We start from the raw sequence: 24,147 nt of genomic DNA on the forward strand, positions 1-24,147 counted from the left end.
GCGGCATTTCAACAAGCGGTTAGAAGTGGTCACTGGAGCTGCCTGCACCACTTCATGGCCACTGCCTATGCCACGTTGGCATATTTAATTTAACTTTTTTGGGGGGTGTGCTGAATACATGAATACATAACTAAATTACGATTTCGTTATATTGATTATTTCCTAATAGGCCATATTATTATAACGAGGTTTAACTACATGCAAAATACATGCGCACTGCCTAGCGAGAGCATTTTTATGTAGACGCTTACTTCTTCCTGAAAAGCTCCTGAAATTCTAACCACTGTGCCTTCACTTTACTCCTTCCTCTCACGTGAAGCTCCTGCTTCCCGTTTCCAGACCAAAGCTCAGTAGGCAGGGCCTTCCAAACTAGTACGAGGAGTTTGGCTACCAGTGCATCTCTAAGCACACTGTACCCACCCACACAAAACGCACAACACCCCCGTCAACAGATATGCAGCAGCCGATCACAGCGTTGCTACATGCAGGAGTACGGCAAACAACACACAGCGTTAGCAAACAGCACATGCAAGTCTGCAGGGATGCAGGCCTGTTGGTAGACGCTGGGATGCAGGATGCTGCCATCTGGGCAGGCATGCAGCTGCAAGCGAGACACGGGTTAAAAGCGATCGAAATTGCAGATTTCATTTCAGGTGGGGAAGACTGCCTAAGTTGGGACCTAGTACCGTCGGTAACAGCCAACGGCGGCATTCTTTCCAGGGCCATTCCTGTGAAAGATGGGCAGTACATATGGCCACATGGTAGGCTGTGGCCCAGCTGCTGAGCGTATATATGTGGGCAAACAGAGGAGACATCAGTTAGCGTAAATATGCCAGCGCAATGCCGCATGCTTTGGGCTCTTCCCAATGGCCACATTTTTTACAAAGTACAGAGGGCTCTGTTGGCAACGACCAATTGGCCATTAGTGTGAGCAGTGTGGCACACTTATTGCAGAAGAGAACGTTTAAGCGTGTTTCCCCGAGAAGCTGCTGAAAGAAAGGCTAATGTGTTTATTAAATGCTGTCTTGCGTTCCAGCACCCAGATGAAATGATGTTCACTTGTAATTTTAGGGGTTTGATACAACTAGGCTATGAGGTGCGCCGCAGTGGAAGGCTACGGATTAATTTTGCCCACCTGAGGATCTTTAACGTGAGCTGAAATCTCGACACACCGTGTTTTTGATTTTCGTCTCCATCAGAAAAGCGGCCACTGTGGCTGGGATCGAACCAGTGTCCTTGGGCTCAGCAGTGCAACAACAACAACAAAAAAAATCCTGCGTTTTTGCAGCCGCCCCTTTCCATAGGGGCGATTTCCCGTACAAGCCGGGTGAACATCCCAAGCATTATAGTCCCATACAAGGGCCGAGCGCCAGGCCAGGAAGTCACTTGTACCCATTTTACCAGTAGGTGCCCGATGCCCCCAAGGCACCCGAATGCACATGGTGCCTTCCACAGCCATGGTGGATGCTCCACCTTGGGGATTTCCCCTAAATCTGGTCGATTAACACCTAAGCCACCGAGCTACCGCAGCGGATAAACGATGTTTGAAGGCCAGTGACCGTTGGTGTGGCTGTTGGTGCGACCTGCTGCCCTCAGGGGCACAGAGGTGGCAGCAGACAGCATGCATATGAGGACGCACGTGCTAAGTAGTCCAAGGTCTCTTCGAGGGGCATTTCCTTTGTGTTCCAAGTCTTGTCATCACACTTTGCTTCGGCCAAGTCTGCTCTTCCGAAGGCCAGGAGCACTTCTCACAATGAAGGAAAGCGTGGCTGGGTGCAGAATGAAGGCATAAGGCATCGCTGACCCATGTAGTCTGAAAGCATCGCATAAAAGCGAGGCAGCATCGCATAAAAGCGAGGCAGCAGCTGCAGAAAAGTTCGTCATTTCTGGACCAAAAAGCAGCCAAGTGTCGTAGAATGAAGAGGTCGATGCAAGGTTGCGGCGCTAGTTCCACTAATACCAGGCCAAGATAGCAGCACTATTTCACAGATAGCAGCACGCTACAGAAGTGAAATCAGCTTAACTGCTTTACTTAATGTGCTACTTTGTTTCGTTAAATATGGAAAAAAAGCATGTCCGAAAGGTCCACTATGTCTCAAGCTGGAGAAGAACACATTTTGGTTATATTGCAGAGTTTTGTCAAATTCTCTGTAATGACATCGGACAGGCTCCAGTTCAATGCAGACGACAAAGCACAGCGATCCATTGTGAAGTCCTTGGTAGCAGTAATGTCAAGTTCTTCTTCATTCTTCAGTAACACCTCGTAGTTGCACACGGTCATCTTGTACAGCTTGCCAGACAATGTCTTGCCTCGGAGGCTGCTAGCAATGGTTCTTGACTGAGACTAATTCCAGTGTGTAGATATCTTGTTGAACGGCCGGTAATTTGTCATGAGAAGATTTTGAAGGCGCATTACGGGCCAAAGGTTAGAGATATGGGTTCAGCAAAAAACTAAAGCAAGCATAAGACAAAAAAGCATGAAAAAGCAAAAAGCACATGCCACAGGAAAGACACTCATCAATGAAGTGCATGCCATCAATAGGGGAGCTGCAAGAGCAGCTACTTGCATCAACCCCACCACAGCTCCTGCTATGAGCTAACATTCCCGTGCCATACCACTGTTTGAACTTTACATGGACAGTCAGTCTCAAGCTTACACCGGTATGCCATGATCAAAAAAGGGAAATGCACAATTTCCAAAATAGGGAAGAGAGGAAGGGATGAGTTTGCCTGCTAAGATTAGAGTTTATACATCCTAGAATGTACCTATACCGGTGAACAAAGCACATTGCATGCATAATTCTGCCTTATGATAAATGTAGCTCCAAACAAATGGTTATGTACCCAAACTGCTAACCACATCGGGCATCAGAAAAGAGGGAATGAAGAAATTGTACAAATGACCACCCCTCCAGTCCCTTATCCTATTAAGGAGCACTATTGAATGCACTCATCTACGACTCCATGATGAATTTTGCGTTTCATTCTTAAGAGCTGTAGCTTGCAGAACACTACCACCGAGCACCGGAGTGGATGACATGCAGGCCAAACTGCAATGGTACCACTGAGTTCCGCACAACCTTGACTCCCCAAGACAACCACCCCCGTGGGAAGAAAGTGCAGTTACCAAACCCAAACCGCTGCATCGTAACATCAGAAAGACAAACCAGCAAAAGATCTTGCATTACAAGAGCTGAACACCTAGGGCAACAAACTTTGCAACTGAGAAGCAGTGGCAGATCCAGCCCGTACCTCTGGCCCGATTTATGCATATGAGGCCAATAATGAACAGCCCCACCAAGCGCTGCCCACGACAGTGCGGACGAGCTGCAATGGCCTCCAAAGTAGTGCACAGCTCCCACAACCTCAATGCACATACCGACTACAATGTTTGGCAGTGTCTCCCTCCTACAAAGCTATGTCTTCCACCTGGTAGGAATCTTGGGCAATGGACACAGCTTGCTGGCCAAGTGCCCACCTCGTTTCCCTCTGAAAATTCACAGTGCTCAAAGAAATTGGTGTTCATGACCGAGAGGTGGACCCCGGTGTAATCACCGCAATGAAGAAGAAAAAATGCCGAGGATATTTCACTGCTTCCTCAAACCCCAAAGCTTTTCCTTCCTCCTCTTCCCCTAGCTACCACCCAAAACCAACATGCATCATAGCGGAAAGTCCTCGTCTCAAAATACGATTCTGCAGCCCCAGGAAATGGCCCCTTCCCATGATTTGCGCACCGTGTACCTGTCAAGCAGAACCCCCCCAGCTATTTTGCAGCTGCTGCAATTATATTGTGGCTGCCTCAACAAGCCCTGTCACCGCTGCCACTGGACAAGCAGGTTGCACGCTGACAAAGCTACACCAGAGGCCAAAAACAAGCTCTGGCAATCCCCGGAATGCGCTCTTGAAATCATCCTGAACCCCAGGCATGCCTTGGTCTACCGCTCGAGATCACCACACCCCTGCAAGGGACAATAGCCCTGAAGGTGTGTTCAAATTTAAGGCTTAGACCAATGGAGGGAACAGCAGTTTCAAGTGAACAATAAGCGTGCGTGCAAGTTGGGCTTCTCTGTTATCTTCAACCGGACAGAACTCGCTCTCCCTCCAAACCCTGCACATCTTCACCTCTACAATGTCACAGCAGTAGGTGAAAAAGTGCCCAAAAACCAACACCAAAACAAGGTAACCCTTTCTTCTGCACATTTTCAACAGAGGTGAGCTTCCCCAAAGCGTTTTTTTTTTTTCCACGGCTGCCACATTTCTCCCAAAAGGGCTTCAAAGGCCAGGAGAGAGGGGCCAGGCATTTGGCAGAGTCCACATACGTAATGTCATCGGTGCTGAAGTTGACGATGGTGTTGATGAAGTTCTCGCGGATGATGACCGAACGGATGGCCTTCCAGTCAGCAGTGGACTCTCCCAGCAGCAGGCAGATGGATTCGAGGGCCAGCTTGACCGCATAGGGTGGGTTCCCCATGGACCGAACCTCCACCAGGTGCTGCTTCTTGATTGCCTTCACCGCTAAGGGGCGGGCACAGTTGGGTCAGAGGGTGCCACTGTCCCCCTGGGCTACTACTGCGCGCCCAAAGGGTGGCGGGTCTCCCTCTATGTACATCTAGCTTTTGCTTGACGAGAAAAAGGCATTAAATGGCGGCACCGACAGCAACCAGGTATCCCACACCCACGCCCACAAGGTGTTCACCGCTTCTGTCAGGCATTCCAACACTGGGCTGAGCCTGCTCAGCTTTGAGCTACCCTGGCCCCCTGCACCACTCGTGTTAACGCTTCAGGGATGACAACGAGATGCACTCGAACTTACCCTGCTGTGCTTCGTGAACCGCAGGCTCGACTTCCTGCAGGTCTTCCACAACACTGGCCCGTTTCTCCGCAATCACCTCCTCTTGTTTCTTTGAAAAAAAATAGAAGACCGTCAAGTAGCTTGTCAATGTCAACCACAGGCTCATTGTGGACAATAATCGTTCTAATGGCGTGACAAAGTGAAAGCCTGGGAAAGTTGGCAATTCACTCTCGTGCACAGAACAAAGAGTGGGCATGGATAGTCCCCGTCTGGTGTCCTCCATTCTGTCGGCACCCTTTTTGCTGAGCAACTATGCCTACTGGTGCGCTTTAAGCACCTCAAGGTAGCAAGTTGCCAGACAAGACTCCTATGGTACAACAAGGACCTTGCTACCTGTCAGACAACTAATTTATTACCCTGCCCCCCACCTACGTACAACAACAAGTGTTTCCTCTGATTAAAACCAAGCATGTTATTTTTTTCTATTCCTCCATAGGTATCACTCACCCGCAGCTGTGCCTGGATCTCGTGAGATTGCATCTTCTTTTTCTCCGCCTCCTGTTGGTCTTTCAACTACATTTCGGGAGTAAAGAGAGAAATGGCAGAAATGAAAATTTCAACCATCATCAAAAACTTATTTGCTTAGAAAAAATACTGACACAAAATTTGTAATGCATTTTCTTTTTCACTGCTACTGGTAGCTATTGACACAAAAATCACTACATATGGCACAGCAGATGGCCATTTGCAGTGTAAAAGTTGCATACAGCCTCTTTTATTTGCCCAAGTTCCCGTCTCAACAAAAATAGCCGTCATCACGACAAAACAACCCTTAAAAAAAGTTGCACAAGCAGTGAAAGATGTGAAATTGAAAAAAATTGTGCTATGAACCTTTACCCACCTCACTAGTGAAAGGTAGCTATAAAATATGTGCCAAGAGTGCGGCTCCCTTCACACTCAGCTTTTTCATGGGTGCAAAATGTGTCATACGAAATGATTATGATGTCTGGATGTCATACGAAATGGTTACAGTTCGCGATTCCTGGGAGATACCTCCAGATAGACAGAAAGCTATTACATAGCTATCTCAGCCCGGAAATTGCATGCCAGTGCTCCTTTGAACGTAAAACCCAACAACACAAATACCTTGTGGTAACGAAAACATCTAGATAATCGAGAACTTCTGCAGTTAACAGACTAAACCAGCCTACAAAGGGAAAGGAAAGATCAAGAAAAATATTAAAGCCAGTTCCACGCCTGTGAAATCTACTAAAATAGCGGAGCTGACTTTGGCTCGCTGGCGGGGACCTCCCGCAGAGATGTGGGTGGCCCACAACGCCACTTGGCGCGGTACGTACATACTTGAAGCTGACCCACAGAGGTCTGGTAGTTTATCGGTGCATATATAGGGGGGTGGATGTGCGCCGTGTGCTTAGCGCACGAGCCAAGATCGCGTATTGGATGACCGCCGAAGCAGTGGTGCCATCTGTCGGCCCAGCGGGGTACCGTCACCTGGTGTGACGAGCATCAAAGGGCATTGTGAGCTTCTGAACAGATCCACTGTTAAGTCTCATGTTGTGAGGGTGGCGTGGCGCAGACGACGACAGAAGCAGGGAGTGCCGAGGGAGGGCGCTACGTGATGACACCATCATCATCATCGGGACTGGAGAAGAGAGGAAGGAGTAAAGTGTGAGGGGTTATAAGGTTGAGTGTTGGGAATAAAGGAGTCGGGTCGGTGTGGTTGTTCGGAGCGGTGTGTGTGTGATCTAGGCTTAGTGCGTGACCATGAAGTTGAGTGCCCCCGATGTGGCCAGAATGCGAGCACACTTGACTGACTAAAACATCCTCATATGGCCCCATTAGTGCACCATAAATACAGCGGAGCCCCAATATGACTCAAGAGAAAAGGAAAAAGCCTCGTATGATCAGGGTGTCGTATGATCGGGGTATGGGTAAATTCCAGCCTCGAAGATGGTCTCACGCGATAGGTGGGCTAAGAGATCAGTAAACTACTATATTTAGCGCGTTCTCACCTATTTTGCGAACCTTTCGCTAAATCACGAAGTTTATATATATATATAAAAACAAAAACCTATTTTGTGCCCCCTCCTCTCCAGGGCGTCTGCACTAGCCCACCAGCCCACCAGCCATGCGCCGTGCGCCACGTGACCCCTATGCCATCTGGCGCTAGCCCACCAGCCCTGTGCCTCGCGCGCGAGATAAGCCGCGAATCGTGGCTGGGAAGGCCAACACAGCCCCACGGCCGAGCGATTTGAGAGGGGAAAAGCGAGAGTATGAGACTGCCAAGGCCAAATGAAACAACGATAGCACGAGGTGGTGATGAAACAAAGGGAAGAAAGAAAGGAACAGAAAGACACTGTGATAAGCCAAGAGCAAAGAGAGGGGAAGGGAGAGTGTCGTGAAAAGAAGAAACTTGGATCGTGCAGGCAAGGAAAGCAGGTGTTCAGTCACCGCCGTGGGGTTGCATCGTATCTTATTTCACATTTATCGGCTTGATGGGAGCTTCAAATTCGCGGTCCGCCAGACACCTGGACGGAATTCTCGCAGTTGGCAGCAGAATGCCAATTCCTGCCCGCCAGTATCCGCTTGCTTGCTTGCCATCTCTCCAGCAAGTGATCTGACCTGCCTGTGGACCTCCGCACATCAAGAAGCGTCAAACGGGGGTTAAGAATAAGGAAAGGTCGGGACAAGGTGGCGAAGCGGTGTAAAAGGTGGGAAAAACGCCGGTTTATCACTGCCACGGTCCGTCGCATGAAGCTGACCTCATGCACCTGAGCGTTGTATAAACGGGGTTTTCAATGCATTGTTTCTATGAGGAGTTTGCCTGGACCACGGTGATCCGTCGTAAGAAGCGGGTCGTCGTAAGACCTGGGGACGTACCATCAAGGTTCCACTGTACATCTTACTCAAGTTAACACATTAGAGTGACCATGCGAAAACAAGAGAAAAAGTTCACTACTTTGGCAATCTGCTGCGCATTACATGCACCTGTCAGTAAACAGGAACAGAGGAAGCAGCTTTTACTTGTGAAAAGTTTTGTAAAGTCCCCCGGCATTTGGAAATTTGGGTTTGCTGCCTGAATTTCATGCTCAGCTGCATCGACGGATGCCAAACCAGTGAGCCAGGAGGCGCGCGCAGACTGGCCAGACCACTCACCATCTCCTTGAGCTTGGCATTGGCCGCCTGGTTCTTGGCCTCCAGCTCGCGAGACTTGAGTGCCAGCGACTTCTGGAGCTCCTCCACCTGCTCCACTGTCTCGCGGATCTTCTGCAGGCCCACGTTGAGGTGCAGCTGCTGCTCCTCCAGTTCAGAGCGCTTCTCGTTGAACAGCTTCACCTGGGTGGGGGAGGGCATGCACTCTTTCAGGGGGCATCCTCTCAAAGCGAGAGGCACCAGAACTAACAAGCACCACCGTAGCGCTGCTTTTTTCCTTTTTTTTTTTTTTTCCCCTGTGACCATAGGCAGTTTTGCCCAGCTGTTGTGATCACCACAAGAGGTGAAACTGACTACATATAAAATCTAATATGATGAATAATGGTAAAAGCAGAAGGATGGCCTCTGTTTTATGCTGCAGAAAAGTCTTACAAAAGATTTTATTACAGCATCTTGTTCTTTCTACAAGCTAATTACAGAAGCATAAAAAAGATCGTGAATTTCAGCTTTCAACATTGGAAATCCCGAAGTATTCACTTGGACTCAAAACTATTTGAACAAAACTAATACCCGCTTCTTATTCGGTTCACAAGCAAAAATCACTCTTAGCACACGCCTAGTCTTCATGCATCTCACAGGGCGATTTGGAAGCTTCCTATTACACGTAGGTGCGTAAAATTTGGCTCGAATATTCCTGGCCGTGTAATCGAGAATATCGCGGAGGTTTACTTCTAGTGTTCAAAGGGTGTTGCAGGAGACCTTTATACGAAATGTAGCCCCGCAAGCAAAGTAGCAGAATGGGCCAAGGACAACTTCCTGTGGTTGTGGGATAGAGGCAAAGAGCACTCCACACTCTGATGGAAAATAACCTCCACTTGTTTCCCATGTCGAGTAAGTGGGATTTATGTTGAATAAAAATTCTTATATGATATCGGCCTGGTCGCTTTTCGCTGCCTCATGTGCATAGTATCCGGTGATTTTTCACATTTCTGGGGGTTAAATACACCTGCATCTCACAATCAGGTACATGTCAATCCTGTAAAAGCAGTAAACATGCTGTAATATTGCCCCCTCTTCTCCTGCAAATTCTAAAGGCCGTTTTCCTCAAATAATCCCAATGCAGTGCGTTCTTGAGAGGAAAAGTACAACCCTGCTGAGAAATTTCAAAGTTTTGTTCCTTTCTCCGCGAGTTTACCTTAACCTCAAATAAGAATTCAAGTATACGACACTCAATATCTAACGCACACACAGCAAGCGCCCGCAAGAAGGAGCGAGGGCCCCCTTGCACTCACGTAGTGGTTGATGAAGTCGAGGTAATGACGGGGCGTGATTGTGATGGACCGGGCGCCACGCTTGGCGAGCCGGCTGCTCGCCCGGTGCAGCGTCTGGTGCACGTACACAAACGCATTCACAATGGCGCTCCGGTGGTCGGGGGGCAGCTGCAGGCCTGGCACAGCCACTGGGAAGTGCTCGCCAGACACCAGGTACTGCGGGGGGCAAAAACAGGACAGGCACACCTTCGGCAAAACTGCCGCACCCCTAGGATACAGACTCTTAAACACTTGCACCCACTGCCCGTGTGAAGCGAAAGCAAAAAAGTTTACAAGAGTCATGTGAGAAAAAAAAAAATCAAGGCGGTGAACTAGAAAATGATGTGGCACGCTAATTGTTCACATAATCAATTTTCTATAGAAGCAGCCCCATTAAAGGCATGCTCACCTAAGTTGGGCCTCTCTTACTAATCTTAAATGCCTTGTACATTTCACACGCACACAGCTCCTATAGGAGCTGTGTGTGTGTGAAACAGAGCATCAGTCAAACAAATCACTTCAGACATAGGATGCCACATCTGGAGCAACCATGCTGCCCGTACCAGGCTTCAGTAAGCATGCATGCTCATAGAGCCAGTCGTTTAAATAGCAGCCAGTCTGTCCCGCGAGTGGCCACATGACAAAGGGATGCTGTAACTGCATCTACAAAGGCCCTCGGATGCTTAGTTTGCTCAAGTGCCATGTCAGCAACCAGTGTCTCCGGCCAGTCGGAACATGCTTTAACCCTGTGTTTAAAGTCAACAACTGCGCATGTCAGAACTCACGTTGGTACGATCAATGTCCAGCTTGGAGGTGAATTCCTTGCCCACTTGGAACAGGGCATCATCTGACCAGTCGCCAAACCAGTTGAGGACGCACCTGTGACCAGGGAAGACAATAGGGTCAGTCCTGCCCCCTCACAAGCTGCCTTACAAGTGCTGGCAGTTGGACTGGCAACAGCACCTAGACCCAACAAGGAAGGCACATGCAGTTTTGGGCTCGCTGGGAGCACCTATGGATACGCTTAGCCGTAAAGGGTAAAGTCAGTCGTATCAACAGTCTGAAAAAAAAAAATGTTTAGAAAGACCTGAAAAGTAATCTGAGCAACACTCAAACTTGGTGCTCATGCCAAGAGGAAAGCAATAACAGAGGAGTGTGCTACCTGTTTCTATGTTTCAGTACCTTCAGTTCCTGAAGCTGCAACCTCAAGTTAGTGCAGAAATTGAGCAAGTTCTGGACCAGTTGGCAGTCCATAATTCAGTTGAACTAAAAAGTTAGTGAGCATACCCTTCTGGGTACCATTAAACTTGTGTAAGGGCCAAACTTTTTTTTTTTTCTTGAAATCCGGGGGTAGATTTTTGGGGTGCAGCCCGTACACAGACCTTACATTTTTTTTTTTTTTTTTCAGTTGCATGAAAGACAACCACTTGATTTGCAGGCATCATTCAGTATTCCGGTTTATATTGGGCCCTTTATTATACAAAGAAGTGTCCAATACATCATATCACAAAAAGCTCATTTTGTGCTGCATGCCTAGCGCTATGCCAGCACTCACAGTGTGGAAGCTGCACATCAGGGTAAGATTTATCAATCATTGGTGCAGGTTGTACGCGCAAAAATACAGTACGTCTGATGTCCACGCCCGGTCCACGGTAACTTCGCGTACCAAAAAAAAAAAAAAAAACTGAGCCGCAGCACCATCATAGTGGCAAAGGTAACTTCCAGCCACAATTCCTGAAAGTTTTTTCTTTTTTTTTTATATTGAGTAGTACTAGGTGGAAGGGGGGAACGCAGCCCTCACCTAAATTTATATGACGTCGGCTTGAATGTGAAGTTGGAGCTCACTATGAAGTGTGTCCTAGCGGCTGAGCACTTCAGTCTTAAGGGGGGACGTGGCTTTCAAAATCAACTTTTTTATTTCTTTGTGGATTTTGATGAAAATTGGAACAGCAACTGGAAATGCTTCTGTTATAACACCATAAAAATTTCAAGGTAATATTTTGATAACATTTTCATTTATTAAATTTTCTTTCTGTTCCGCTTGTACCGAGCTTGAGCGACTTATAAAACATGATAGAAAACTTGTTCGGAGTGCTTTGCATTCCCAAATGAACGGACGAGGTCGTGACAGTTTTAGAATTTTTTTTTTACAACACAATATTTTCTAGTTTTCATATTTTTAGAGGTTAATGAGCAACAGGCATGTCGACTGCGAACGACTATTTGAATTAAAAAATCACAAAAAATAAATCTGGAAAACCAAGAGTGTCACGACCTGAACTGTTCATCAAGGAATGTAATGCAAGAAACGGAATCAAAATAGACCCAGCGGTCACAAAGAAATCCCTGGAACAAGCGTCACAGGTGGCAAAAAAAACTGTTTTGAGGAAACGGCTTCCGAAGTTGTCATGGTTGTAGCCTTTCACGTCCTTTTGAACATGGGGCTTTTGGAAGGCCTTGACTTGAAATTGGAGTGCCTTTTACAGCCTTTCTCTTTCCACAAAACATCATTTTCAGCTCCTCTGTGAACAGTACATAGTCCAGTTAGCAGACCAAATCGGAGGGGGAGATGGCTTTCAATGGGCTTTCAATTCAAAGTAGGTTAGCTGGTTGGCAGTATCGCACTGGACAACTTCCCTTTGCAGTGTTGTCCCCATGGCAACAAGTGAAGTGTTTTTTTTTACTTAAATTTGAAAATTTCTGGCTTCTTTTATGTTTCATTACTTTGCCTGGCACAGCAATTCAGTACTCATACATGCAGGTGTTCATTGCCAAAAGTTTGCATACCATAAGGGTGCAAATGAGCTACTTTGAAGCTTGGTATAATACTGTGCATAACTCCAACTTTGATGGAAGGGTTTTTTTTTTTCACTACTTTTGATGGCATCCAACATTTCTCGCAGCACAGTCAGTATGCCCTAAGCCATGATTATATGCATTGGTGTCAATCATTTCCCTACAAAAATCACTTAAATACTGCAACAGTAAGGTAAATTTTTAACGCAGAGAACATATTTTTATTCCTATATTCCTAAATCAAACCTGTTTGCATGATTATTAGAAGCGCACGGGAAACGTTGCGCAAGAAAGGCAATATGGCTCGCGCGCATCGCAGCGCACGCTTACCGCGACATATCGTACTTTGATTATCCCTGATACGGCCTGTCAGGTCGCTTTTAAGATTAAATCTAACGTCGCAGGCATTAATTACAACTACTGGCGTTCAATTGTAACCAGTTGCGCAGACATGTGATACTGCAATGCGCGTCGGCTATGCCGTGCGCGCCGCAGCGTTTGACGCGTCGATCGTTTCTTTCCCAAGGCTAGCGAGCCCACAATCAAATCACAGCAATAACTAAGCGTGGAAACATCGCAAATATACTACTAAAAGTTCACTTCACGAACCGCTACGCAAGCGCGCACACCGCGTCACCCTCCGGGGTCTGGCGACGGTAGAGTCACGCGCCCCACGAAGCGTTTGATGACCTCCGCCTTTCGAGCCACACAACTTCCCGTAATCTGGCTCGTGATCTCAGGCATTCCTATCGCGATAACGTCCGTGTGGAATACCACTGATTGAATGAAAACTTGGCCGAGCGAAGCACCGAAAATGTACTCAAACCGCACGCTACGCAGTTCTGGCGGCCGCCATCTTGCATTGCGCCGCGACACCCAATCAGGAGGGCCGTCTTGGCGCGGCCCGACCGGAGGACGAATAGCGCTTCAGCATCTATTTCTAGCTTCGTTTGTGCGTCGTTCCTTTTCTGCCGTTCGTGCGTTTGTGAATGAACGAAGATAAAAGAGACGAGGGGAACCGGAAAGATGAACGCTCGGCCGATCTAACGATATCAAAATGGCCGCGCCCGGTGGCACCGTTGCGGAGATACAGCGCTCCGAAAATCGCCGTTTTTTCGCCCTTTTGCGCTGATAGTTTGTCACCGCGCCTGGCAAAACTATTTTTTTATGCCACTTTGCGACGCTTTTCAGCAGAAAAACTTCGCAGACATACAGATTAGGAAACATAGAAGCCGAATATGTGGATTTCAAAAAAACGATGTTTTGGTCATTTTTCTGAAGTTGAAAGCCGCGTCCCCCCTTAAGTACACACAAATTACTTTTCAGGGTGCAACAGACTACATGTAATGACATTACCTGCAATCTGCCACACTTTTTCATAATTTCTAAACAGAACAATACACATTTCAGTAGAAGATGGCTATAAAACACTGGTAAAAGTAACCATGGAGACATCACTCGAAAAACTGAAAGCAGCCTCAAGCTAAAAACTGACAAGCTAACTTCCACTTCTGATGGCAATTGCAGAGTGCCCTACACAGACATGGCCACCAGCAGGCTAAACGTGTGGGCTCTGCAGCTTCCTTAAACAGGGCCACCCATCGCTGCGTGGATAACGGCGTTTTTGCTCTTCTTTTCTTGCCCGACCACCCAGGCTTTTGAAAAGAAGGCAGGAGCGGCAGTGCCCACCTGTTGAAGAGTGCGGGCGAGGTGGCGGCCCGGTCCTTGAGGCCCTCGGAGGACGGGTTCATGGTGAAGACGACGTGCAGGTTGCGCATGACCTGCGCGGTGAACCACCGGTAGAGCTCCTCGCCCGAGTCGAGCATGAGCCCCTCGCGCTGCGAGCCCTCCTTGCACTGGGTCATGAGGGCCGCGTACTCGTCGCCCTCAAACAGGCCGGGCACCTCGCCGTTGGCCAGCAGTGTGTTCATGCGCTCCAGGAAGGACGAGTCCAGCACGTTGCCCTCGTCTAGCACGAAGCAGATCTTCTCCCCCTTGCAGCCTGCCCGGCGCAGCACCGACCGCAGGTCTTCGTCAAAGTCCGCCGCCGTGTACTTGTTGTGGACCTTGATCTGGAAGACGCGCAGGCCGTTCATCCAGGCCACGAAGCGTGACAGCGTCGTCTTGCCCGCACCGCTCACGCCGATCAGCAGCAGGTGGCCCTGCATCGGACAACATGGGAAGGGGGGTGAGGGAAAGCACAGCAGTGTTTTTCCCCTTCCACTCAGTTCCCTGCCTGCAATCCCCCACTTGGAAGTCCCTTAGTAACCCATCCGTTACTTGTCCTCTGAAATGTGTGCCGTGCTCCGCCGGAAGCTTCCTATTTCCTCTCCTAAAAAGCTGCGAAATATCGATGGTTCCAAATTACCCATGTGTGCACATGGCCGTGTGCCCGAAACCAACACCTTGGGCATTCATGTGAACAAACACTAATGAAGTTATGCGCATGAATCATAATTTACAAGTTCGTACGAAAGTGCTGAGGCTACACACTCAAGCCTTCGATCCCGGCCGCAGCCCTCGTTTTCCTAATAGAGGCAACAAATGAGAACACCCGTGCATCGAGATTTCAGTGCACATTGAACATCCCCAGGAGGCCAAAATTAACCAGTAGTCCTCAACTACAGCACACCTTATAGGCCAAATGTAATTTCAGTGCATAAAACCCCCTGAAATTGTTTTTTTTTTTTTTTTTTTTTTTCCGCCTTCTCGTAATCATACAATATGTATTGTCACCAACCAACAAATCTACGACTTACAATACCTACAACCAAGTTTTAGTAATCACCAACACAGGCCTTTGACATACATCGGGAAATTCAATTCGAACCGTAAGCTAATGCTTGCCAGATCCCCACCGGCAACAAGTCACCAACCTGGGGCTGCCGGAAGATACGGTCGATGCGGAGCACGTGATCAAGGACCTCGTTGAACAAGACAAGCTGCACGTCCAACTCCTCTTCGTAGAAAACCTGAAAGACAGATGGTAATTGGTGCACAAGTGAGCAAGAAACCCATGCAAAGGAGACAAAGGAGAGGGGGAGAAACAACCTGAAATCCGGAACTTCACATTGTACTACTAGACCATGATTAGGGGCAACACACCACCTGTAGCATGCACCAAACACGAGCACCAAACACGAATGTATTCCAGTTCAATCAGAACAGGTGGCTGTTCCTTACAGAGTACAAATGCAATGCCACAAAGACAATAAGCTTCGTACAGGAGCAAATGCCAAACAAGGCCCTTCCCTGTAGAGAAGCAGCCCTGACAATACCTTGAGCCGGGCCTTGACGTAGTTGCGGAGCTCGTCCCTCTTGACTGGCACGTAGTCCTTGGAGAGCCAGTTGCTGTAGAGGATGGGCCGACCGAGGGCCTCCTCCTGGTTGATGTTGGGGAAGTGCTTCAGGGCCACCACATCCACGTTCTCGTCCGTCCATGTCCGCTCCTCGTCTTCCACCAGCCTGCCCCGCACCAAGAAAGGGGTGCGCGCACACAAGTTGCACTACATTCCGAGCTGGTGCACCACCGTTTGCAGACCACCTTCCTCGCCTCCACTCTTCAAACTCTCGTCCTTAATCTGAGTCTGCACCCAGGCCATCATAAGCTTTGCAACTGCGTCTCGTAATTAACCTTCCCGTTTGAACGAAAGACAGCTCCACAGTCAGATAGTGCTGCCTTAGAGGAGAAAATCATTCTAATGCGCGTCCTTACCTCCCGTAACAACAGTGAGGTTTACCTCACTGGGTGCTAAGACATTGGGAGTTGCCTCTTAATGAGAGGGATGCATTTCCAACAGGAGGAGCTCACTGAGGAGAGAGCAAGCTCACCTGTCCTGGAAGAGGCGCAGGCCCTCGTGGGCCCAGATGCGCACCAGGCCCTCGACGGGGAGCGTCTCGAGTGGCCGCAACGCCTCACAGATGCCCCGCACCCAGCGAGTCAGCTCACGCGGGCTGTACACGTAGTGGGGCTGCATGTCCTGGGTGAAGCGCTCCTGCCCCCAAACCAAGGGTACCAGCATCAGGCACAGGGAAGAGGTTCACGATTCAGGGAAGATAAATTCATGATTACTCGGCGTCTGCTTTGCTGAAAGGTAAGGAATTGAAATGCCATCCTTCCTTCGTTTCTATGGCCTTATATTGCTAGAAATATACTTTTTTTTTTTTCTTTGACTCTCCAAACTGCACCCTCACCTTAATCGTGACCATCTTAGTCAAATAAATACGGTAATTTAGTCCTAAACAGCTGCCTCAGTGTCCGTTTGTCTGAAGCCTTAGTGTTTGTGTGGGCCCCTTCATATGTGGCCAGCAGTAACAAGAGAATCAAAGACAGCCTGTGCAAGGATTTTTCCAATACCGTTCCCCGTACCATGCAGCAAATAATGACGATCAAAAACAGCTTCCCAGTCTCCAGCATCCCATCCCAGAAGGAGAAATGGAACAGGCACTGCAGCAGCCCCCGCTTTCTTCCCAGGCAGGATTAGAGCCCCTACCTACCTGGGACATGAGGTAGAACTCGACCATGGCGGCAGTCAGTGGTTCGGCATAGGCCCTGAGCGAAGGCACCATTCGCAGCATGGCTCGGTTGAACGTGCCATAGATCTGCTTGAGGGACGTCTCGCCTGGATAGTCCACGTACACCACCGGCACGTGCCGCAGGAACCTGGTGGGGCAGAACAGCAGGCACACCGCAGTGCGTCACACACCTCGGCAATGGGTCCAGGCAGGGCTTCCTTTTTAACGGATCTCTCATGTTCATTTAAATCTAAACCTAAGCACTTTTTCTGTCTCATGTGCAATACAGAGGACAGGTCAGCTTAAATTCGAGGATTTGACCCTTGTGGCTGTGTCCATACCCTGCAATAGGTGGACATCTTTCTATAATGCCTTCTCAACTGTGATGACTAATTCCATGCAGTCTACACTCAAACCCACATATAATGATCCCACATATATCGGCTATAACGACAGCATTTTCTCAAATTACAAATCCAAAATCCTCCCCATTGAAACTGCATCCAGATATAACGACTGCATTTCACGGCTGCTTACTGTTACAACGAGCACTCAAAGCCATCTTTGTGGGGAAAAAAACAAACAAAAAAGCGTGCATGGAAGATGGAAAACAGCATCAACAGTGTACTTTCAGGTCTCTGGAGCACCGCACACATGCTCATTTCATCCACGCTGGCTTTCAAAACGTGCTCCCATGGCGTGCGCGTGATTGATCGACTTCACTGTAGGGCTCACTCGCCCACCCGCATCCCGCGTGCATACAGAACGCGCAGGGCTCATAACCTCGCTACCATACCACTACACTCCTTTGCTGGCAGCCTCGTACGAGGGCTCGCTAGCCGCCCTCGTACGAAGCTACACGAGGCGACATTGTGCTGGTGGCCTCTTCTTTCCTACTTCAACGTTGAATTAGTCAGCTCGGCAACTACCAGCGGAGTGCAATGGCTGCAAACGAGGGCCACGCACCAAAAAAAATGAAAAGCCATCAATGTCAGCACCAGGTTGAAAACATCAGCGCGAGATACGCTCAGGGGCAAGAAAAACCAAGGTCTCAAAGAAATATGGGCTGTTGACGTCTACTGTTTCAACTATTGTGAAAGACGAAAAAAGATCACGGAATCGGCAAACCTTGTGAAAGACGAAAAAAGATCATGGAATCGGCAAACCTCAACGGCTATCAGAAGAAACGGAAGCGTTTACACAAGGTGACGTACAAGAAGGTAGAAGACGCCCTGAACACGTGGTTTCTGGACGTCAGTAATCCGGCAAGTGAGAGCTGCAGGTAGTCGCGAGTGGGCCTCATCGTCGGACGACGACTGCAACAGCCATTCCGGCCCGCAGCCTATAAGTACTGCCAAGGTGCTAGACTACGTCGCGGCTCTCAAGGACCTTGTTTTTGCGAGGGAACTATCCAAGGGAACTGACCACTTGGACAGCTTGCAAAAGGCTTGCGCGCACTACAGTGCGAAAGCAATCAGCCATCACTTTCTTCCTGCGTCGTCCCGTTTTCTGCCGGATTAAACAACTGCTAGTTGCGAGAATGGTGTATAGATTCTCAGCACTGTAATCCATCGATACAGGTCAACTTGTTTCCACCCTTTAGTGCCCCTTCAAATATGCTGCTACCGGAATAACATTTATAAAACCACAGAGATGTCATCACAATAGAGAAACAGAAGTTGTGAACTTTTTGAAAACACAGGCAGCGAGCTGCATGGATGGACATTCTGGTTCATTCCATGTGCGCCTGACTGAACCAAAGACAACACACAGTGAGAGAAGGGCAGCGACAAAGAAGTGGGCGAAAATGGAGTGAACGACGAGTGATGGCATCGGTGTCCATGCAGTGCGCAGGAAAGTGTTGTGGCTTTCGCCGCATGCTGACAAATAAATGCTGTTTGCAACTTCTAAAGGTTCATGCTTCGTTTCTTGGCTGGCTTACAATCCAGGCTTAGAATCAAGCTTGGCTTTGAGTACATATACAGTGGAATCTCGATGATACGATTCTGGGTGATACGAATTTCGGGATGATACGAATATCTGAGAAGTCCTGGCGAAATTGCATTGATTCCGATGGGCAAAATTTCGGCTGTTATGAACGGAACTGCGTAGCTCGGCGGATGATAAGAACGAATTGGCGAGGAGCCAACTTCCAAGCGAGGCTCGGCCGGCTCGGGGAGCAAGCAACGGCGCCGTACGTACGAGGTGGTACGAGCCACCCCTCCTTCCTCTTTGTCGCTCTTTCTCCCCTCTTTCCCCGGGAACGGGCGGGCTGTTGTGGTGCGAGCGCGCTCGGCAGCTCGGCGTGCCGAGTCTACTGCGGCGTGGCCAAGCCGCCGGAGAAAGAACGCCTTGATGGCCTTGGGCGGCTCGACGTCACTCAGTTGCTGGCGTCTCATTGGTCTTGCTTGGGTGTGGGGCCGAGCCTCCGGAATGCAGGGACCCACTCCTCGTCGTTGCCGCGTATGCTCACGGACCGGTGGATGTTCTGTTGCCGAGACACATGTTTGAGGTTTTCTCTGCGAACGGACTTCTCCCAACGAAATCAACCAGGCTGTCAGCTATGTCGCGCAAAAGGAAAGCCCTTTCCCTCAAGGAGAAGCTGGAGATTTTGAATAGAGTCGACAGTGAAGCGAAAAGGAAGCGCAGCGACTTGGCAGAAGAGCTCGGCCTGTCGCCGTCGATGTTGTGCACTATTGTTGGGCAACGGGACACGATTTTGAAAAACGTGCAGCACTTCAGCGTGAACGTCAAGCAGGCCAAAACAGCCCAGCATGTCAAGCTCGAAGACATCCTCCTGACATGGTTCAAGGAAATAACTGCGGCTGGAGTAAACATCGACGGAAAAGTGCTTCGGGAGAAAGCCGACGACGTCGCCCTTTCGCTTGGAATTGAGAACTTTCAGGCCTCCGGCGGGTGGGTTCACCGTTTCAAGCAGCGGCACGGTCTTGTGTACAAAACCGTGTGTGGCGAAGGAAAGAAGGTGGACGACTCGGTGGTGAGCGACTGGATGGCCGACACTCTGCCGGCGCTTCTATCGGAGTACGAAGCACGGGACGTATTTAACGCTGAGGAGGCGGGGCCTTTTTTTAATTTGCAACCCAACAAAAGCTTGTGCTTAAGAGGCGAAGCTTGTCAAGGTGGACAAAACAGCAAGCAGAGAGTACCTGTGCTCTTCTGCTGTAACGCTAACGGGTCAGAGCAGCTGAAGCTAACAGTCATCGGGAGGTCACAAAAGCCAAGGTGCTTTAAAAATGCGGGTAGTTTGCCTTGCGTGTACAAGGCGAACAAAAAAGGTGTGGATAACAGGCGAATTCTTTAGGGAATTTCTCACGCAGTTGGATCGCAAGATGGCGAGTGAAAATATAAAGGTTTTGCTGTTCATCGACCAGTGCTCTGCTCACCCGAAAGAGGTAGTTCTGCCTCATGTGAAAGTGGTATTTTTACAGGCCAACACCACCAGCCACCTGCAACCACTTGATCCCGGAATCATTAAAAACATAAAACATCACTTCAAAGGCATGCTGGTGCGACGGTTGCTCGTGAAAATCAATTGCAAGGATGAAGACCTCCAGATCAGTCTGCTGGACGCTGTGCACTTCCTTGCCATGTCGTGGGACCGAGTTACTGCGGACACGATCTCTAACTGCTTTCGCAAGTGCGGCTTTTTCAGCCCCGCAATGACAGCGTCTCCAGAGCCTGAAGAGCCACTGACTATAGAAGAGCGGGACCAGCTCGGCGTGGAATGCCCGTCGCACGATTTCATCACCGTCGACGACGACCTCGCCACTTGCGGTACTCTGACGATCGAAGACATCGTAGACGAGATGAAGGAGACGGAGCAGCAGTCGGACAGTGATGGCGAGGACTGCGGCGGAAGTGAAGAAGCACCGTCGACGAGCAAAACCCTGCATGCCCTTGACGTGTTGCGGCGTGCAGTGAGCCTGGGCACCGTGAGTGAAGAGACGAGCGCCAAGTTTTACGGGCTCCAGAAAGGACTGCTTGCCGACATGGAAGTTAAAAAAAGGCAGAAAAACATCCCGGATTTCTTCACGCGAAAGTAAGCGAAGAAACAAAGGAACTTCTTTTTGTGCTCAATTTTTTTGGTCTGTGTTGTTTCATACGAATTCCGGATGATACGAATATTTTTCGCGGTCCCGCGAGATTCGTATCATCGAGATTCCACAGTAGTACTTTCCAACTGGATTCCCACACCTCCTCTATTTTTATTCAGAACTAGTTCACCTCTCTCCCCGTTATCGCAGAGACTGACAAAATTCTGATGCCTCACAATGAACCATCGCTCCCTTCATTGTGTATCAGAATGCAGCCTCTCCCTCCCACCAGCGCACAGTGAGCCACCTGCCTGTGTGACAGCGGCTTGCGGCCAGGGTCGGTGGGTGGGTTGCAGGCGCCCACGAACTGGATGCGCTCCAGCCGGACCCAGGTGTGGTCCGTGGTCCGATAGAAGCCCCCGTGCTCAACGAGCTGCCGCAGGAAGGAGATCACTCGCTGCGTTCCTGCGACAGAGACGAGGCACGTCTTGTGCTACTGCTGCCAGAAGGTTTCGTCGTCAACATGTACACAAACTAATTTCCGCTTGAACATTCCGCACAAAGCCCCAGCGCACACTACAGCTCCCAGTTTATTTCCCCACAATGCCATAGACCTGCACAAAGGTTTGTCCACATCCCCTTGAATACAACGGCAGGCACGCACCGTATTTGTCCATGTCGGGCAGGTTGATCTCGTCACAGAAGAGCACGAGCCACTTGCCCAACTGGATTGGGGAGAGCACCACGCCGGTGGGGGTGCGCCGGTACTCGCAGTAGTGGTCAAAGGTCTTCAACAGGAGCTCGGGGGTCGTGGCACTGGAGAAGTTCAGGCCCACCACCTGTCCCCATGTCCAGGGGAGAGGGCAGTTAGCAGAGGCTCGGGGCACAAGTATTCAGCGCACACATACTACGGGAAATACCACAGCAAGGCAAAGGGGCCATGATGACAAAATACAATCAGACAACTAGTCCTTGGTTAACTCGCTAAACTCCTTTAACCAAAAAATGCAAGACAACTCGCTAAGGTGGAGTAATATGAGTAATATGGACAGAAGTGACGTAATGTGGGCCAGTACTAAAGAAAGAGAGAGAGATATCAGTGTGTTAACTGCATGCTATCATTCAAGTGTTACGGCCAAACAGAACCTAGAGGCCCCACCACAATCGCCCAGTCATGTTTCTTGGTGTTGGCTTAGGTCGGTGGCCACTAGTTGCACAAACAATCGCCGGAAAGTAACTGGTGTGTTGACACATCTTGCTCTGTTTTTCTTAATATCTGCATTATTTGTTTAAAGTTGGCAATAAAATCAGTATCCTCGTTATCGAGACAGGGGGAAGCCACCCCAGCACGCACCTCCATGTCCGGCAGGGAGCGGAGGGCCGAGAAGAGGGTCATGGTCTTGCCCGAGCCCGGGGGTCCGCAAAGCACGAGGGGCCGGTGCTCGGCCAGCCAAGTGTAGAGCAGGGCCTCATGGCGCACCGTGTCCACCGTGGGCACCACCACATCAGGGGCGGCCACCTTGTGGGTCTCCACCTCCACCTGGGGCACCTTGCTCTGCCATGGCACCCACTCGCCCGTCGACAGGGACACCTGCATTGGGCACCCTCTCCCGCTCAAGAGACAGCCGCAACTGGAGCCGATTCCTGTTATGAAGCTCGTAAGGAGGTTCTCACCTCATAGTCTATGATGGGCAGGCCCATGTTGGCTGGCAGGGGAAGCGTGGCCACACTGCGAATGAAGTCGCCAAGCTCCGAGCGCACCTTTAGCCGACCGTCACCGGCAAAGGACCACAGCAGGGCGTACACCAAGCACTTGGGAATGTACCTCTCCAGCTGGTCTTGCTGCAAAGGCCACGGGGGGCACATTCACCATCGTCCTCATGCCTTGCCCCAATCCTTTGCTTCCCACCCATAACACTAATATCACAACACACTACAGAAGGAATGACAAGAGCCAAGCACTAGACAGCAAACACCTCCCAGTTCGATGCCCTTTCATGAAGCGACTGGACTTTCACAAAATGGACAATGAACAAGCAAAACTGCCTGCACATTTCATGTTCGGCAGCAAAATTCTTTTTGAATTTAGGCAGGATAAGCAGTTGAGATTTATTCCCCGAAGCTCACTTTCGTGCAATAAAAGGAAGCGAGATTGCCTTTCCAAGCCACTGTCAACGGACATCTGTCACGGGGGTTGAATGAAGCTAGAATCTAACAGTAACGAAAGTCGAGCTAGTTTGTACGGTTGCATTCTTCTAACAGCGCCAACACAGGCGCCAACTATCAACTAAACTATCAACTAAACCAACTATCAACTATCAACACAGGTGCCAACTATCAACTAAAATTTATTCAAAGGAGAACACTTATACAGTCTACGCTCGTTACAGCGCATCCGGCAACAACGGACTTTCGGTTACAACAGACCATTTCTGTTGGTTTGTCTGGTCCCAATGCATTTTACGCTCATAACGGACCCGGCTAGAGCAGACTATCGGCTACAACAGACTAAATTTTAGGCGAAAATTGTTTCAACTGAATGTTTATAGCAGACTTCCACGGGGCCGGCACCCGATATGCTTTTTCTTTGTTCATTTTGGCAAGAAAACTTATGTCTGGCAACATTGCTGGCAGCCGGGTCGTTGGCGCAGCCAAGCCAAGCCAGTGCCAGTGGCTTTTTTTTTTTTGGGGGGGGGGGCGACCAGCGCATGAGTGGCAGGGTAGCTGATTTCCCTGTCGGATAAATTAAGCGTAATTAACGCTGTCAAACATGGGGAAAAACAGGCCGACATCGCCAGAAGTACAGGCCTGTCTAAGCAGATGGTCCGCTCTAACGTCAAGAACAAGGCAGCTGCCGATAAACATGACTCCGGTGAGATTGAAAACAGGGCTATCGAATACTCAAAGTCGTGCACCCGGAGGCGAGTCTGCCCTCGTCAGTTTTCTTGTGTAGTAAAAAACTCGGGTTCAGTGAAGTTCGGTCTTTATTATTCCCACGCATTCTTCGTTCCCGTTCCGTTTGGTGAAAAAGGTAAGAAATGCCTCAAGTAGGGGGGTTGTTTCCCATCCATTGTGTGTAATCTGCCGGTAACCGTGCGCAGCTCAACTGGTCTAACTTTCGATTTCACAGCTGTCCATCATGAGATTATTTCATTACAGCTGTTTCAATGACCAGACTAAAATCGTTAAAAATGTGGAAGCTGCCTTGGGGGAACGTCAGGCAGCGATCTGATTTGTTTGACGAACGGTTTCGGGAAAACCTGCCTCGTCGTGAAGGGATTTAAAAGAGCCTAGCGAATTCTGATGGCCACGACTGATGTTTTATAGCTCGTTGATAATTGCACCTAGTTATATTCTTGCTTTATTTGCTCAGCTTATCATGCGTCTTTACACGCTTGACCACATGCGCTAGGCCTTTTCCAAGTGCCGGTGCTGAGCTTTGGTAACAGTGTTTACGCGATTCTTTGCCCTCCTGCGAACACTGAGCAGAGGTGCTGCAGGCGTG

At 49.3% G+C, this 24,147-nt stretch overlaps 1 protein-coding gene across 1 annotated transcript in view; it reads right to left on the reverse strand.

The window, feature by feature from the left end:
* Positions 1–24,147, reverse strand: part of LOC144139424 (dynein heavy chain, cytoplasmic-like) — a 157,593-nt gene that overhangs the window by 45,985 nt on the left and 87,461 nt on the right. Inside the window, exons 38-52 of the mRNA XM_077671760.1 lie at positions 22,317–22,484; positions 21,997–22,233; positions 21,307–21,481; positions 20,954–21,107; positions 16,570–16,735; positions 15,904–16,067; positions 15,351–15,537; positions 14,949–15,044; positions 13,762–14,234; positions 10,062–10,155; positions 9,259–9,453; positions 7,970–8,149; positions 5,300–5,365; positions 4,814–4,901; positions 4,320–4,515 (exon numbers count right to left, since the gene is read on the reverse strand). Of these exons, the coding sequence (XP_077527886.1) occupies positions 4,320–4,515; positions 4,814–4,901; positions 5,300–5,365; positions 7,970–8,149; positions 9,259–9,453; positions 10,062–10,155; positions 13,762–14,234; positions 14,949–15,044; positions 15,351–15,537; positions 15,904–16,067; positions 16,570–16,735; positions 20,954–21,107; positions 21,307–21,481; positions 21,997–22,233; positions 22,317–22,484 (2,639 nt within the window). The remainder of the gene's footprint in view (positions 1–4,319; positions 4,516–4,813; positions 4,902–5,299; positions 5,366–7,969; positions 8,150–9,258; positions 9,454–10,061; positions 10,156–13,761; positions 14,235–14,948; positions 15,045–15,350; positions 15,538–15,903; positions 16,068–16,569; positions 16,736–20,953; positions 21,108–21,306; positions 21,482–21,996; positions 22,234–22,316; positions 22,485–24,147) is intronic.

Source organism: Haemaphysalis longicornis, unplaced genomic scaffold (genome assembly GCF_048455015.1).
Source record: "Haemaphysalis longicornis isolate Haplotype H1 unplaced genomic scaffold, Haemaphysalis longicornis Haplotype H1 scaffold_1, whole genome shotgun sequence".
In the NCBI taxonomy this organism is placed as follows: domain Eukaryota; kingdom Metazoa; phylum Arthropoda; class Arachnida; order Ixodida; family Ixodidae; genus Haemaphysalis; species Haemaphysalis longicornis.